Source organism: Pristis pectinata, chromosome 3 (assembly GCF_009764475.1).
Source record: "Pristis pectinata isolate sPriPec2 chromosome 3, sPriPec2.1.pri, whole genome shotgun sequence".
Lineage (NCBI taxonomy): Eukaryota > Metazoa > Chordata > Chondrichthyes > Rhinopristiformes > Pristidae > Pristis > Pristis pectinata.
The window spans coordinates 22,230,493-22,248,293 of NC_067407.1; the positions used below are offsets into that span (position 1 = coordinate 22,230,493).

General features: G+C 41.5%; 1 protein-coding gene across 1 annotated transcript; it reads left to right on the top strand.

Moving 5' to 3' along the window:
- Positions 1–1,826: 1,826 nt before the first annotated feature.
- Positions 1,827–17,486, top strand: tmem275a (transmembrane protein 275a). Its single transcript, XM_052012808.1, has 3 exons — positions 1,827–1,913; positions 3,058–3,221; positions 16,876–17,486. Exon 3 carries the CDS (start codon positions 16,932–16,934, stop codon positions 17,484–17,486), a length of 555 nt encoding a protein of 184 aa, XP_051868768.1. The 5' UTR covers positions 1,827–1,913; positions 3,058–3,221; positions 16,876–16,931.
- Positions 17,487–17,801: the final 315 nt, after the last annotated feature.

The following is a 17,801-nucleotide window of genomic DNA, read 5'->3' on the forward strand; positions in this document are numbered from 1 at the left end:
AAGTGTGCCGGATGGAGCCAGGAAACTAGAAACTGTTAAAGAAGCAGAGGGCAGCAGATGTAGGAGAGGAAAGACTGGCTGAGGGAAGAAAGAATAGAGCCAAGGTAGGAAGAAGGCAGTTCTGAGGGACAAGAACCTGTCTGAGAATTTCATAGTTGAGGCCTTCCTAAACTGGGGGCCAGTGTGGGTCAGCAAGCCCTGCATGAATTGTGGGTGGAGACAGATTGTGGTAGAGAATGGAAGCCAAGTCTGGATAGTAATTCAGCATGTGACTCAGAGATACAGATGGACGGCACAATAATATATGAATCAGAGGTACATGCTCGGGCAACTTGTAATGGTTGGTGGGCGGTTTAACCAAAAGCACTTTACAGAGACCACTCACGAAATGGTGAACAAACTATCTGAAAAACAACATACTACATAGGATGAATTTTTAAAAATGAAAATACTGAAAACAGTCAACAGGTGAGGCAGCGTCTATGGAGCAAAGAAGCTTCTGGGGGAAAATAATGCTCGGTCATGTCTACGTTTCTATTTAGCTAACATCTCTCTATAACCTATCCAGAAATTTGCGCGCGCGCGAGCACACACACACACACACACACACACACACACACACACACACACACACACACACACACACACACACACAACCAAGAGGAAGCGTGTGTTTACGTACAGGAGAGGAGAGAACAACGGATTAATAATGGACTATTGCCGGATGCATAAACAGTAGGTGGGATAGGTTATCCTGCGACAGGGTGTAAGAAATAAGCAACATTAATCTCAAAAGAGAATGTCTAATGTCATTCATAAATGGATGTCTAATCTATGAATTAGACATTCATAGCCAGGTGATATTGTGTGAAGTATCACAGAAGCACAAAAAAGCAATTTCCTGCGGATAGGACTGGTCACAGATCTGGACCCAGTCACTCATTCGGATGGCAGTGTGATCCGGTTTAACACGCTCCGGGATTGAGAAATTACCGTCGTCCGCCCATCTCTGGCGGTGAATTTCCCGCAGCTATTTAAACGCGATGGACCCCGTGCTTTTGAGACCATCGACTGGCGGCAAAGGTTTTGCAGAACTTTGCTCTGACCAGGACGGAGAGAAACTGTCCGCAACACATCATGCAAAGGTAATGATGTTTCCCTCTGGGTGCCGGCACGGCTGCTGTCCGTACTGTGGCAGTGAATTCACCTCACGCCTGCGGTCTGCACTGACACAACGCGAGAGAAGGGGATGGCAGTTTGGCAGTTTTGCTGATCAGTCCCCACAGTGGGGAAAAGGGAGAGGATGTCTGTGTGTGTGTGTGTGTGTGTGTGTGTGTGTGAGAGAGAGAGAGAGAGAGAAGGGGGAAGGAGGGTGGGGAATGGGGGAACGATATAGCACCTTCTGGGGATATTGCACCTTCTGGGATCTACGCCAGGGAACTGGGTTCGCGCAGTACCTCCTTCCTGGCAGGAAGGGAGTCCTTAGTTTTGTTGAATGAAGATGTTTCCGACACTGTTCCGTAAGGGCACTCACTGGAGGAGGGGTTGGAGACTGTACTGAACCCTTGGCATATGGATTCAGTGCCTTTGTGGACTTCCTGGGTTGCAATAGTTAACTGAATTTAACAATGTCGGCCAACTTCTGAGCGCAGCCGTATCGGTAAACCACGGTGCAATCCCTCTTATCTTATCTCATCTTTTCGCCTCAGCCACGGAACCGGGTGTGAATCGGACCCCTCTGCGATTTGACTGATCGATTTATTCCTCCCTCCCCATCCCATTCCCCGCCCTCACCGTCTTACTGGTGTTGTCAGTGTGGATGCGCCTGGAACGGAAGTCCTGTTGTCTCAAAGGAGGAGTTGGGGCTTTGCGGGGTGTGATCTCAGTGTGATGAGAAGGGTCCGCGATAAAAGGTGAGCGGATACTTTATCCCCACAGCAGTGCCTTTTATATACCGTGCCCATTCTATGTATGCAGGCAAATCTGAGCGTTCGTTCGTTTATTGTGTTCCGGGAAGCCCACATCTCAACTGAATATCCTTTCTATTGCAAATGTTATGTTATATCGACACTTTGTGTCGGGGATCGATTCACGTTCACGAACCAGACTCTGCAGCAGTCTCGGTTCCTCAGCCAACCTACCTGGTCAGTTCTGCAGTGCCGTCGCCCTGAACGCACAGCTCCACAAAGCGGGGATACGAAAACAAACAGAACTGGGCGACTGGTGCTGCTGTTCCCGGAATGCGGGAGGATAAGAACAGCGTGGTGTCTGTTTTGTGCTGCTCAGGGGATGGCTACTGACTGAAGGTGGTCGCCGGGGTCCCAGGTATATTCCAGACGCCGCATTCCCCTCTCGATTTGGATGAAAAGTAAAGGTTCTGTAAATGGCAGCTCCGTATGTGGACGAACCTCGTCACGGCGCTGTCTCATGTGGTCTTATGCAGCTCTTTGCAGAGCTTTGCGGGATCTTTGAAGTCTTGAGCTTTAGGGAAGGACAACGTTCTGCTGCTTTTAAGTGAAGAACCGCAGCATTTCTCTAAAATATTGCTTCAGCAGGCTGGTACAGTGAATGTATTGTGCGCTGACCTCAGCTCATCCCGCTCAGTCGTTGGACGTTTTCTTCCTTTCACTCTCAAGCTCTCTCCGGACATTCTTTCTTTGTGCTTAACGGTTTTCATTGTGCCCACATTTATCTTTGTTTTTATTTCTCCTATTTTTGTCCGCTCTGGGGCTTTCCCATATCCATTGCCCCCCTCTCGGCCTGTGCCTCGCTCCTTTATTGTTACAGCTCCCGACCAGCGGGTCGGTGCAATACTCTTAACGTTTGCTTCAAAACATATAAAATGATCTTAGAGATCGCAGTGGGTCCAAAGAAAGAGACAATTTATCTCTTTTTTTATATAAATCTCCCACCATATCGATGAAGTATATGCAGGTGTATCGTGCTTAATAGTCAGGCAATAACTTTGCGCCCAGTTTGCGACCTTTTTATTGCAATATGTGTTGATTTCTACCCTTCGTGCCATGTCCCACCACAATGATATTTTTCTTGTGACAGGGCTCTTCTGAGATCGTCCGAAGTCTTAGAGACGCCTCGTTACATTAGCCACACGCATACGAGCACGTAAGGGTCCGCTTGTGAGTCTGTTCGATGGAGCGTTGTCTTGTCTCAACGAACAGTGAAAGAGGTGTCTGAAGGAGCTGGCGTGTTAGAGGAATGTGGTGAGTGTTGTTATTGCGGGGGGACGGTAGTCTGTCTTGCTTTTCAGCTGTAAGGAGCCCACTTGTACCTTCCCTCGAGAGGAATGCATCCGACGGCCCGAAATGGCAGGTCAGTGAGCTATATTTCAGGGACAGGAGTTGGTTGAACCCTTAACACCAAAGGAGGACTGAATTCGCCATCACTTATTGGACAGCTATTGGGAGAGGGTTGGATCACTGGGGGGAAAGCATGAGGAACGGCCGGTTAGATTAATGAAGCTAATTACTTAATGGGCAAGCTAACGGCACTTACTCTAAGTGCCCGAATCCTCTATCATTCGGGGGTAAGTTTAATCAGTAGAGGAATCGCTGATCGCGCGACGAGGCGAAAGGCTGCTTATTTATAATAGTTAGGAGGGGCTTAGATATTCTCCACATTATATAATCGCGGTATTTTGTATGACTGTCAGAGTCAAGCTGTTTTTGGGAGGAAGAGATGATGTTTAAGTTCCAGCCTCGAAACAACACTGAGAACACACAAGAGGACTGGGCTGCGTGATCGTCACAGCCACTGAGATGTGCCATGCAGTTCAACATGCTTTTGGCTTGCTGATTTACGTTGTCTAGACCGTGCCTTCACTGAGTGTAATACGTCCTCGGGCTGGGTTTTGATTAGAGTCACCCCCCCCCTCCCCAAAACACACCTCTGATGTCGCCCTGAAACCAGCCTGTTTCTCTGGGTCGGGGGATATTTGCCAAGTGGGGACATAAGAGACTGCAGTTGCTGGAATCTGGAGTAACACACAAAATGCTGGAGTAACTCAGCGGGTCAGGCAGCATCTGTGGAGGGAAATCGACAGTCGACGTTTGGGGTTGAGACCCTTCATCTGGACTGAAAAATAGAGGGTGGATAGCCAGTATAAAGGGGTGGAGGGAAGGGGTGGAGCAAGAGCCAGCGGGTGATAGGTGGATCCAAGTGAGGGGGGGGGGGGATGGTGATAGGCAGATGGGGAGGGGGAGAGTGGGAATAAGGGAGGAAGCTGAGAGGTGATAGGTGGAAGTGACAAAGGACTGAAGATGATGGAATCTGATAAGGTGGAGCATGGACCAGGTTACCAGTTCCCTGTTAAGAAGAAACATTCATGGTGATGTCATGGCAGCCTGCAAGAAATATCAAGAGGCTGAGAGCCAGGAGAGCCTCGACAAAGTACTGAGCTGCAGACTTGTAGACTCGGCAGGGAATGAGGCTTAGGGTAGAGGCGGCGGCTTTGTCATGTCACCCGCTCCACCTTTCTGCCACCGGCCACCCAACAAATCCCTGCTGGTGACCCATCACTTTCTCTCATCAGCAGCAAAGTGTAGTGAGTCTTTAGTCAATCAGATGTTTTTGGTCAGTCAAAGAAACCTTGTCTTTATTTTATAAGTGATAACTGAAAATTGAAAGCGAAGCATTTTAAATGAGACTCAGGGATTTTCTTTTGTTGTTTGCCGTGATGTCCTGGAAATTAGCTTAATTAATTTTCAATTTTCTAGAGAATCTTGACAGATTTTGAATGATTGACAGACATGGTCCGGAAAATTAGTGCTGAAGACCAGATTGGTGGAGAGGAAGCCCTTAGCACTTGCACCAAGCAGTTCCCCCATCCTGCACGAGGTTACTGCTCTTTGTGTACACGTGAAGTTTGTGCTTCTACCATCCTTTTGAGCAGTGTTCAGACCTCTAGTATCCATTATTCCTTTCTCTCCTCCATACTTTAAATTCATGCTTCCTGGACTTTGAGCCTTGTCTAAGGAAAATAGGTCCTTTTTACTTACTATATCCAGGCCCCCTTGTGATTTTATCAGACCAAATCAGATTAGTTTATTGTCATATACACCAGGGTGTCATGAAATTCCTTGCACACATGAAGCTTACGGAGTATACAGTATAATAAATAATAATAAATAATAATAAATAAATACAATAGTATTACAATGACAATAATAAATACAACAATAAATACAGCAACGAGTGCATAACAGCAGAATGGTGCAAAGATTGTAGCACACATGCAAAATGTCGACAGTCTCTGGCACCATTTTTGTTTTAACCTCCATTTACTCTTCCCTGTGTTCCAAAGAAAACAACTGTAATTTATCCAATTTTTCCTCAAAACTAAACTTTTTCAGTCCTGGCAACATCCCTCATAAATCTCCTTTACATATTCTCCTGTGCATTGACATTGAAATATGTAATGCATCATATTTTTTTCTCTTTATGTATGGATTACATTAGATTGTTTTGATTATACTATGTTATCAGCATGGAGACTTCCATATTTTATTTAAGTTGTGGTTCAGCTTCTAGGCTACCTCTTCTAACTTCATGATTTTTCCCAATCCTAATTTGGTATAATCTACAAATTTGACTGATTTGCTTTTGGTTTGATTGAAGTTGATGACCTAAACTAGGAAAGGCAGTGTTTCCAGCAGTATCAACCCATCCTCCCCAACCTCAGCAATTTCCTCCATTCCCTTCTTATCATACAAGATGTTTCTTACCCTTCTGCCAATCTCCTGCTTATTACCAAGTTTTACAATCTGGGGGTGGGGAGGAAGTGGAGTGTGGCTGAACTTCTCAATCACAACACTGTCCATCTGCCCAAAACTCTCCTTCCACAGACTTTAAATAAAATCCCACACAGGTTGGTCAACAGAGTTGCAGCACATGGAATCGGGTGTTGTATGCTGACATAGATTGAGACTTGGTCAGTAAACAAAGAGTGGGAGTAAATTCAGTTTGGCTGCATTTGGGATCTATACTTGGGACCCAGCTGTGCACAATCCACATCAACAATTTGGTTGCAGAGAACAAATGTGGTGTTTCAAGTTTGCTGATGATACTAAACCAGGTGAGATTGTAGGAGGACATAAAGAGGCTTCAGGGGCTTAGGTACAGGCTGAGGGAGTGGGTGAGAAAAAGGCATATGGAATATAATGTAGGAAAATGTGTAGTCATCCATTTTGGTGCACATGACTTAAAAACCAGAGTGTGTGTTAAACAGAGAGAGATTGAGTAGTGTTGGTATTTGAAGAGATCTGGGAGTGCTTCTACATGAGTCACTGAAGGCCAAAGTAATATGCAGCAGGCAATCAGGAGGGAAATGGTATGTTAGCCTTTATTATGAGAAGATTTAATTACAGGAGGAAGGAAGCCTGATGGCAATTATATAGGACCATGATGAGACCACACCTGGAGTATTGCGTACAGTTTTGATCTCCTTATCTAAGTAAAGATGTACAGTATATTATAGGAGTCCAGGGAAGGTGGATTTGTTTGAGGATAGATTGTGTAGATTGGGACTGTATTCTCTAGACTTTGGAAGAAAGGAGATCTCATCAAAATTTACAAAATTCTTGAAGAACTTGCCAGGCTGGATGGTGGATGAGTGTTTCTCCTGACTAAGGAGCCTAGAACTAGAGGGCATGGTTTGAGAATAAGGGGAGGCAAATTAGGATTGAGATGAGGAAAACTTTCTTCACTTGGAAGGTGGTGAACCTTTGCCATTCTTTTCCCTGGAGGGCTGCAGAGGCTCAGTCATTGGGCTCATTCAAAACATTGATCAATAGCTTTCTGGAAATCAAGAGAATCAAGAGATCTGGTGACAGTAGTGGAAAATGGTGTTAAGATAGTCTGATGAATGATGGAGCAGGTTCCATGTCATAAAATTATAGAGTCATACACTAATACAGCATGGAAAGAGGCCCTTCAGCCCAACTAGTACATGCTGACCATGGTGCCCACTAAGCTGGTCCCATATGGCCCACATTCCTTTCAACCCCTCCTATCCATGTACCTATCCATGTGTCAGAAGGCCTACTCCTTTTTCTATATTTTATGTTCTTATAAGGTAAAATCAGAACCAGAGCAGAAATCTAAATTGATGAAAGGCAAATTTAAGTATTTCTTCACTGACAATATAGTAAATATATGTAAGTTTTCAGAAAGGGAGTGAACAAAAAGCTGACACTTTGTGATAAGGGAGCTTCAGCGATGAGAGGACAGTCTTTTATGCCAGTCAGGACTGAGAAACCTACCTCATACAAGGCAGCCGTGTAATATTATATAGTATCTTTAAAGTGTGGGATGTGCTTCCTGCAATGCACTTCAAGAAATAGAGAGCATTCCCTGAAAGAAAGTGGATTTAACCAGAAAATAGACTCAATCATGTTTTTCTTGGTTAAATTCACAGGGAAGTTTATAGAAATATAGAAACACAGAGCAGAAGTAGGACATTCATCTGTTTGATCCTGTTCTGCTGTTCAGTATGACCATAGCTGATTCTCTATCTCAGCATCAACTCTTCCCATACCCCTGGATGTCTTTTGTGTCAATACATCTGCCTTTTCAGTGATTATGCCTCCATAGTCTTGTGTTAGAGATATCCACAGGTTCACCACTCTCTGAGTGAGGAGATTTCTCCCCATCTCAGTTCTGGATATCTGACCCCATATCCTGAGACTGTGAGCACTGAATCTAAACCCACTGGCCAGGAGAATCATCCTCCCTACATCAAGCCTGTTGAGTCCTGTCAGAATTCCTGGTTACTGTGTGCATTTCATTTCATACAATTGCTTGTTATTTGTACTTTTTCCTCCAGTGTTGCATAAAGAGCAAACTGATTCAGTCACACTATAAATTAACCCTGCATGTTTTATATACAAGATTATGTCAATTGTGACATGTTTCTTATTGCCAAATGCAATGTTACATCACTGAACAGTTAGTGCAAAATACTGTGCTGAACCAAAAAAAGGCCACATTGATATATAACTACTAAGGTCAATGAAGTCACTGCATTCTGTTAAATTATCATAAGTAATAAAACTGATTAAAGCACGTTCACATATAAAATATGTATAAAAATTGCTTTACACTGCTCCTGATGCAACATGCCATTTGTATGTTATGATTTGAGCTTCTCCAAATTCAAAAAAGGAAAAATGCTTTCAGTGTTCAATTGTGGAAGTTTAAATTCCACATAAACTGTTCTTGAGGTCTGCCTGAGTGAAGTTGACAGTTTTGTGCTAGGTTATAGGCAATGTGCACTTTCAGCTGTTTGCAACTGAATCAAGACTACAAGTAACTCATTTACTTTGCAGGGTCTCGACTCAAAATGTCAACCACCCCTTTGCCTCCACAGATGCTGCTTGACCAGCTGAATTGCTCCAGCAGTATGTTTTTGCTCCAAGTTCCAGCATCTGCAGTCTCTTGTGTCTCTAACCCAATGGCTGCAAATAACCCACCAACTTGGACAGCGTTTATGTCCAGGAAGAGCAGTGCCTCAGTCCAATAAGCATTCATAGAACATTTCTTTATTTCAACCAATGCTTGAATCTTTTTTTCCAAATTGAAACATTAATTATGTTTAATTCATCCAAATGAAGTCAGATTGTGAGTAGTGAAGTACTTATAGCGATAACTTTTTCTGATATTGATTCAACCTGCTGCTAACGTGGGAATACTGATGGTGAGATTCCTCCTCTAAAACAAAAATTGTTTTATTTATATAAATCCATTCCTGGCAACGACGCTTAATTCTCTCATGGTGAAACATTAGACCTTTGAAACCAATAAGCCCACATCATCCCTGCCTCAGATCAAAGATTCTAAGCATCCAAGGGAACATTCCTTGAACACATCCACTCATCCTTGTTCCCCTAAAGACTCTTTAATAAAGCCTGCTTACTGTCTGTCAATATCAACTGTACATACTGAAAGCAAACAGCAATTAAGGTCAATAAGCATCCAACAACTCAACATGCTAGCAATTAGGCCAGGAGCCAATAATGTGTTCAGTAAAAGTACTAGAATTTTAAAGCAGAAATTGAAGGATTATTTAAATAAAAGTTAAATAATATTCTGGGAGTACTGAGGTTAAAAAAAAGTGACTTAAGACTTGATGTACTTCAAATGGCCAAGTGAAAATATCTGGCGAGAAGGAAAGCATCTGTTATTGACCAAGTACACTGCAATTTTGTATTATTTAGAGGCTCTCCCAACACTAATGAGGAGCCTCAATAAGATGCCAAGAGAACTTGAATCTATTTAAAGATGAACAAGACACTTACAATGCAGCTAGGGTGCTGTCAAAGCTTGCCCAGTGCATGCTTCACTTAGTTTATCTATGCAATTTGCAAAATGGTCCTAAAGCAAACAAAGTCTTGTCATATGTAAATTGATCCAAGGCTAATCTCAAACTATGGTTACATCAGAACAAGGAGGACCAATGTGGTGATGGTCATGTCTGAAGTTGGCATACAATACATCTGTTTGTGCACAAAAAGCAGGCAAAATTCATACCGGAATGTCCAAACAACTTTTGCTGAATGTGCCCATGTCATATGCAAGGATATCAAATGAACCCCACTATACAAAATTGTGTTGATGCCGTTAATTTTGATGAATTTCACATTAACTGGGATTAGTGGGGAGTGCCTGATACTTCTGGGTTCACTGGCACAGAATAGTGACTCTCTGTACCTTCATACTGCAAGGTCCCCTCACATCTTCAGAAGAAGGGTGGAAAGTTTGTCATGATTTTTCAGTAAGACAGGGAAATAGGAGAATGGATCACCACAGCTCCCATGCTCTTCTGGTACATTGAACAGCAGACTCAAGCAATAAAATCTTACAGGAGTTCAATTAACTGTTCTTATAGCTGGAGTAGAGGGAGCTAATAAGGAAAAATGGAAAATAAATGTAATGGAAAGGAGGAGCAATGTTGATAACCATGCAATAATGTTTCCAATGGCAACACAAAGTATGAATGATAGCAAAATGCAAAGGACTGAAAAACAGGGCCTTGGTTTAAACTAAAGATGCAACACCAATGATGCCGCCTTCCTTCAATTCCATGGTGGTGTGTTAGCCTAGATGACATGCTCATGTATCAGGAATGGAACTTAAACAAACACACTTTGACTCAGAGGGGAGAGTGCTGCTTGATGGTGCGAAGACAGCTCACATGTAGAATATTTAGAAGGACGGAACAAAAATTATGCTGGCTTTTTAAATAGTCTGGAAGTATTTCTGAGCCAAGTTATGCAGTGGAAAATATGGCTTATTGCTGATATTGGGTAAAAGGGATGCATAGAAACAATTGCAAGGTGCTTCAAAGAATAGTTGCTGAGATATTCAGAATGATGACCAAAAGCCGGGTGAAGAAATGGGTTTTAAGGAGCATTTTACATGTGAAGAGGATGGTGGGAAGGGAAGAGGTGCAGGCACGGTAGTGTAGCGGTTAGTGTAATGCTTTACAGTGCCAGCGACCTGGGTTCAAATCTGGCCACTGTCCGTAAGGAGTTTGCACGTTCTCCCCGTGTCTGCGTGGGTTTCCTCCAGGTGCTCCGGTTTCCTTCCACATTCCAAAGACATATGGGTTAAGAAGTTGTGGGCATGCTATGTTGGCGCCGGAAGCGTGGCGACACTTGCGGGCTGCCCCCAGAACACTACGCAAAATGATACATTTCACTGTGTGTTTCAATGTACATGTGACTAATAAAGATATCTTACCTTATCTTATGTGGAGGGATAGAGAGGCTTAGATAAGGAATGCTTAGATAGGGCAACTTCATGGCTGAAACCCAGCAGTGGCAAAGGGAAGAGATGTACAGAAGGCTGGTCTGAAGAAATGAGTTGTTAGGAGGGAGAAGGTCATGGAAAAAGGCAGGTGATAGTAACCACCAGACTATTTTCTCTCTTTTGCTGAAGCTCAAAATCATTCTCAGTTTTTCCAAAGTTTGAGAACGTACCCAATGCCCTCAAATTACAGCAGCTCTCCCAGAAAGCTAAACAACACTCCACCTTCCCTGTATTGATAACATAAAAAACAGCTCTAAATGGCTAATCATGCATCCCATCTTCCAATAAATATTAAAAACTGACAACATAAATTCAATTCATAAATGAAAAAAACAAAAAAAAGGTAAATAATTTATCATTTTCATTGAGTATTGTACAGCTAACCCACTCCATGAAGGATACCATTTAACAAAACTGAAGCTAAATTTATTCAATCAGTGTATTACAGAGGTTCCAGCATTAACCTCTATGTGGCATCATCCCTGTTGGACTAAAGATTTGCATCTTCTGCTTCACCCTGATAAAAAATACAGGAGATCTGCTAGTGATTTAAACAATATTTTAAGTCAAATTCAGCCAAGTTTTTGTTGAGTGAATGGTTCTGAGGCAAAATCCCAGGTCTTGTGAAGCTGTAGAAGAGGCATTCAAACACAAGGGATCCCTGTGTAAAATAAAACCCAGCTATCATTTCTAACTAATTTCTTTCCAACAAAGATCCATACAAGTTTGGGAACGTTGGAATTCAAAGTACTCCTGCAATATGCTGGAATTTATTAGTATTGCACAGAAAACCACCAGCTTCACTCAGTTTAGGGCAGGCACAGTAGTGTAGCAGTTAGCATAACAGTCTTACAGCGCCAGCAACCCAGGTTCAATTCCCGCCGCTGTCTGTAAGGAGTTTGTATGTTCTCCCCGTGTATCTGCGTGGGTTTCCTCCAGGTGCTCCAGTTTCCTCTCACATTCCAAAGACGTATGGGTTAGGAAGTTGTGGGCATCCTATGTTGGTGCCGGAAGCATGGCAACACTAGCGGGCTGCCCCCAGAACACTCTACGCAAAAGATGCATTTCACTGTGTGTTTCAATGTACATGTGACTAATAAGGATATCGTATCTTATTGGGATAAAAACACCTGTAGGCTCATTAATCATCCATAAAAGATTCATACTGAGATGGATGGAAATTGGTAACTGGTCACAAGTTAAATACAGTTGGTGAGTTCAATTGATGTTTTCTGAGAAATGATGACTGCAATGTTTTAGTGGCTTAATTATCAGTATTTTCCATCTAAGCTGTGTATCCTCCAATTCACTGTAAACTAGTGTAAAACTAATAAATGTGAAGGTGTAAGGCATGAAGTGGAATCTTATCAAGGTACTATAAGCAGAATATATACCTTGAAGTACAGTGGCACAGCTAATAGAGCTGCTGCCTCACAGCTCCAGTGACCTATGTTTGCTCTGATATCTGTGTAGAGTTTGCGTTTTCATCCTATGAAGATGTAGGTTTCCTCCAGGTTCTGCAGTTTCCTCTCATATCCCAACAATGTAGGTTAATTGACCCTCATATAGGAGAGTGCTGGGATTGATAGGAACGCGGGGAATAGGTTACAAGGGAAATTAGTGGGCCAAATTTCTTCTTTCTATTTCAAAAGGAAGTATGGAGTACTGTATATGGAAGATATGGAAGGAAATATAAACAAACCACATAAATGCAAGCTCTGCAACTAGATTCTAAGAGGTAACAACTCATTGTACTGCTTATAATGGGGACATGGCTATTTGAAATTACCATCATTTCTTCCATGCATGAATAATATATGCAGTGGTTATATTAGTATTATGGTTTACCAAAGCAAAGTTGGGTATAGTGCTAGATTTTATATCTTTTTGATGAGTTGATGGTAAACTACTGGCAAATATACAACACAAGAGACCTTTGTGCTAGTCGATGTTATGGAACATCTTTGGGATCCTCCGTTGTTTGAAGCTTTGTGATATGGTGCTGCTGAGCAATTGCTTTCCTCTTCAGAATGAATGAAATATCATAAAACACAGAAAAGAGAGAAGGAGAATAAAAAAAAGACATAAGATGAGAGAAAAAAATACAGACAGATATTAAGAGAAAAATATGGATATGTTAAAAAGATATTAGAAATAAGACAGAATAATAAATGAAGGATCGAAGTTGATGGATGTTGGGAACTCGGGCTACCAGATTTGCATTTCTGCCATTCCCCCCACCCTCACCTAAAGGTGAATTGCACCTCCATTGACTTGCTACATTCACTACGACAACTTAGCAATGGCAAAGAGTCTTCGCCATTTGGATCTGTTAGACTGAACAATAAGCCAGGTTATAATTGGACTCCAGACAAAAAGGCCTGTTGAACAAAGTGTCAATACAATTAGAGTTATAATAGTAATATTGATGTTCTGTCATAAATGTCATTACACATTTAGAAAAATGACATATTTATTCTAGTTCTAGAGAATATATAGATTCTGAACAAATGAACATCATTTGTTTGTAATTTCCCAATTTTGATCTCCTGAATACCTACTGAATTTATGACAAGTGTAGTCTCAGTGGAATACAACTTCTATATCCTAGCTTCATATATGGATTATGCTTAAATGATTCAGCTTAAACTGTTTACAAATTCATGTGCGGTGGAGATAACCCTGTGCTTTTGCTGTAGTAGTGCCACATTTCCAGCTGAAAGAGATTTCAGCAATATGTAAACAACAACATGGTTTTTCAGAGTTATAGGTAAGAAAAAAAGGCATGGAGTTAATTGGATAGATCTACAAAAGCACTGTCCACAGGTTTCATGGGCCAAGCAGCTTCCCTCTGTGCTATATGATTCTGTGAATCTTTGCTCAATGAACCCATATTCTTATGTGTCTTTTGGCATAAAAGTGCTTCCATGACCAAAGGAAGATGCTGTGAAAGAAGAGTGGGTTTTGGTGGCCTTGGAATAGTGGACCAAAGTGTCACAGAGGGAACAGTCCCTTTGAAGTGCCAGTAGGGGAGGGGATGATGCATCTAGTGATGTCTTACTCTTGAAGGCATAGAAAATTATGGAGGATGATCAGTTGAATATAGAGGCTGTTGGATTGGAACATGAGGACAAGGGGAACCCTATCCTCATTCTTCATTGGAGGACATAAAGTGAGACAGCAATGTGGGCAATTGAACAGTTGTGTTTGGAAGCTCTGTCAACAGTGGTAGAGGAGAAATCATAGTTTGGGAAAAAGGAAACCATATCAGAAGCACTGATGTGGAAGTTGTCAAAAAAGGTGAGAAGGAAACTAAGAAACAAAGTGAATGGAATGGGGTCCTGATAGGAAACACTGTGGGCAAAGGTTTAGTCAAGGTAGCTGTGAGAATCTGTGAACTTGTTGTTGATACTAGGTGGTGCAACCTGTCATTTTACCTCTTCTTTTCTCGTTGCCCAGGGATGTAAACAGTCCCTCTAGATTGTACCACCTCCAATTTGGTATACTGCATTCAGTGCTCATGATCCGATTTCTCTATACAAGAGAAACCAATGCAAATTCAGTGGCCTCTATGAAAAACACATCCTTTCAGTTCTCATGCTTTCAGTTGCCTATCACTGTTATCTCCATCACAATTCTAATTTCTACTCCCACATTTTCCAATAAAGCTCATTATAACCTCAAAGAACAGTATCTCATCTTCCGACTTGGTCCATTGCAGCATATCAAAACTCAGCATCAAATTCAACAAGTTCAGATAATTAGCCATTCTATCTCAGGTTCCCAGCATGAGGTTTCTTCCTCACTCCACCTCTGGTATTTCAGATTTCATTCACCTCATCGTATTTACACCTCCTGCAGATGTATCTTCCTTCAGCCAATACAATCACCACTTCTGTCATTCAGTTACTCCTATTACAGTTATTCCACATTGTTCTCTGCCCCCTTTCCCTATGACTTTTCCAAATTTTATTGAAAGGCCATCAACTTGAAACTTTGACTGTTTTTTATTCTTCCTGGGCCCTACCTAACCTGCTGTGTGTTTTAAGCAATTTCCATTTTACTTCAGATTTCCATCATCTGTAGTGTTGATCTGGATATCATTGCTGTGTCTCTTCTCTACATCTTTTCAAAAGCCTCAATCTCACACCTTTGTGAGTTGATTAAAAATAGACACAATGTTTTAGTTGAGATCGAACCAAAGAATGCTTTATTTTATATCATGTTCCTCATGTGAAAGAACATAACAGAGCACATTTTCCAGGTATTTGTTCAATATGAAATTAAGAGTCTTTGTATGAGGAAGATGATTCAGCACTCTCCTGTTCCAGATCTTAGAGAATGTTGAAGGCAGTAATAAAGGCAGCTGTGGTTCTGGAAGAAGATTCCATTGGGTAAAAATGTAATTACTGAAAAATTACCTTCTGTGTGGAGAGCGAAGGAAGTAGAGAAAGAGACCATGCCAGAGTCAAAGGAACTGAACATTAAGGGAGGAATTTCAGACCGGTGAAAATTTCCCAAGCAGGAAAGACGGAAAGGGAGCTTTAAATCAATTGATTGGGAAAGTCACACATTAAACTGAGGCAGAATCTCTGTTCGCTATGATAGCTGTTTTGCAAAGCTATAGACAGCACCATTCTGTGCCCAGTTTAAATGTGAGACTTAAATAAAAGAGGAAGGACTCAAAATGAAAGACACAGATAACTTTCTGTGCTGAAGTATCTTGAATAAGATAGGATGATTTTGATCCAACATGCAGAAGTGTAAGGGATGGTTGCATCTCACAAGTCATGATAAAGTGGAAATTGACATTGAAAAAAAGCATGTTTATATTTGTTGGACAACCATGGAAAGAGACGCTGACAAGTAGTTAGACATGCAAATTGAATTCTAAAGGTGGGTGAAGGATGGTGTAGAAAATATTAATTATAAAGATAAAATAGAAAGCTTGACTCATTGTAGCATTTTTCAGCTGTCCCAAATGTAATGACTTACCTTTAAATGAAGTTATCATTGTTTTGTGGCTATGAGACATGGACTGAGAAATTTGATGACACTGTTTCTGTTTAAGAGGCACAAACTGAGTGGCTAAGTAGCCAGTCAGCACCTGTTTTATATGGATAGATCAATTTTTCTGGATTTTGTATTTTCATTGGGACACCACCTCATTTGATGCAGGCCTACAACTGTCATTGAGGGTGTCACTTTGCCTTTGCCTGCCCCGTGTGCATGGTAACCTGGGTGACTGCTAATCTGTTGAAGGGGACAGATTCTGCAGCCAATTCCCTTGACCCCACCTGCTTAAAGCTCAGTTTAAGCAAAAAAATGCTATGAGTGATTTATTTTTAGTTGTTATTTTCTTGGTCCAAAATCGTTACCGAACCAAACCATCATAGTGTCCAGATAGAAGGTATAGAGAGCATCTTGCTTGTTTTCCCTGGGGTTCTCTTTAGGGGGTCCAGTAAAAACTCTTGTGGATTCTGTGGCCAGTGTAACAATCACAATCACTGATTTATGATTGTCATATAACAGATGGACATTATTACCTAATCAAACTTTACAAATTTTGAACAAATGAAATGTAGTTTAACTTTATTTGGCCCCACAGGCAACATGTGTCAATGCATCAAGCATTGTACAAAACAATGAAAAAAAATCCTCACAGAACCTGAAGAATGAAATTACAGATTTGTTAACTCACAATGCAACTTTATTGATTTTTAAAATCTACCTGTTATATAATTTTCCATGCACAGCCTACCTTTAAAATCCTAGTTTAAATGTGGGATTGAGTATGTGCTCTTTCTTTACATAATTTTTAAGTGTATTTATGTTTGCTAATTTATTTATCAATTCGTTTTTACCCTGCTATTTATTTATTTTCCATCCTCCTTCATCAAATAATTTTATTTTGGCTATTTTTCTTGATGAACACTTTGTATCTGGTAAACTGTGTGTGCCTTCTGTATGATGATTGTCAATTAAACAGTTCTTCATGAAACTGACATGCATCTGTTAATTAGCTGATGGACATGTTTTCTGTTTTCACAGTGAAGGCAATTAATTGCTGTACTTGACTGAGTTGACACGTCCTCCTGATCAAAAGTATGATGTTTACTGAGAAAAACAGCACTACAGTCCCTCAGAAGCCTGGGCAGAAGAAGACAAGACCACAGGGTCTTCCATCTCCAGCTCTTTGTTGTGCCTGTGGCCTCTGCATCATGTTGGCAGGGATCAACATCACTCTTGTAGGAGCCTTTGCCTTTGGCACCTTCTTGCCAGTGAACAATCCTCCCATCATCATTGGGCCCATTTTGCTGGTGGTTGCTTTTACCTTTTTTGCCGCCTGTTGCATCTGTAGTCGGAGACCCCCTGCCCATGGTCAGAGGAAGTCCAAGCCTGGTTCCAATATTGGCATAATCAAGCCTGGTCATGCCACATTTGAGATTGAAACTAGCGAGCACACAGTGCAAGACACAACTGCAGTCCAGCTCAGTCCAACAAATTCACCGGTGTCTTCTAAGAAATCTACCCCAGTCCATGAAAACCCAAAGACATGTAAACTCTTTACTATGGATGGCAACAACCCTGCAGCCAAGTATACACCTGGAGCCGAAGCAATACAACTGAACTTACCCCAGGACTTGGATTCATCCTCATAGAACTGGTCTGAGCTTTGATTACAAAGCTACTTTCATTATACGATGTCATGACTAAGTCTCTTGAACCTTTCACCAGCAGAAATCCGTGTTTAAATTTGAACAACCTATGTCCAGACAATGATGAACTTCATTTTTAAAATTTGTTTGATGTGAACAGAGACATTTCAATGTCTCCTGCCATCTTATTGACCAAGATCAGATGTAATTCAATGAGAATATTTTTTAAGTGTAACAGTGAGATTTGGAAATGAATACAAAAGCAGCATTTGACTGTGACTTCACTAAGGCCCAAGCTGCAAGTCTGTCACAAATATC

What these genes read in the sequence shown, in the direction of transcription:
- tmem275a (XM_052012808.1), top strand. Translation starts at nt 16,932, where the DNA reads ATGATGTTTACTGAGAAAAACAGCACTACAGTCCCTCAGAAGCCTGGG.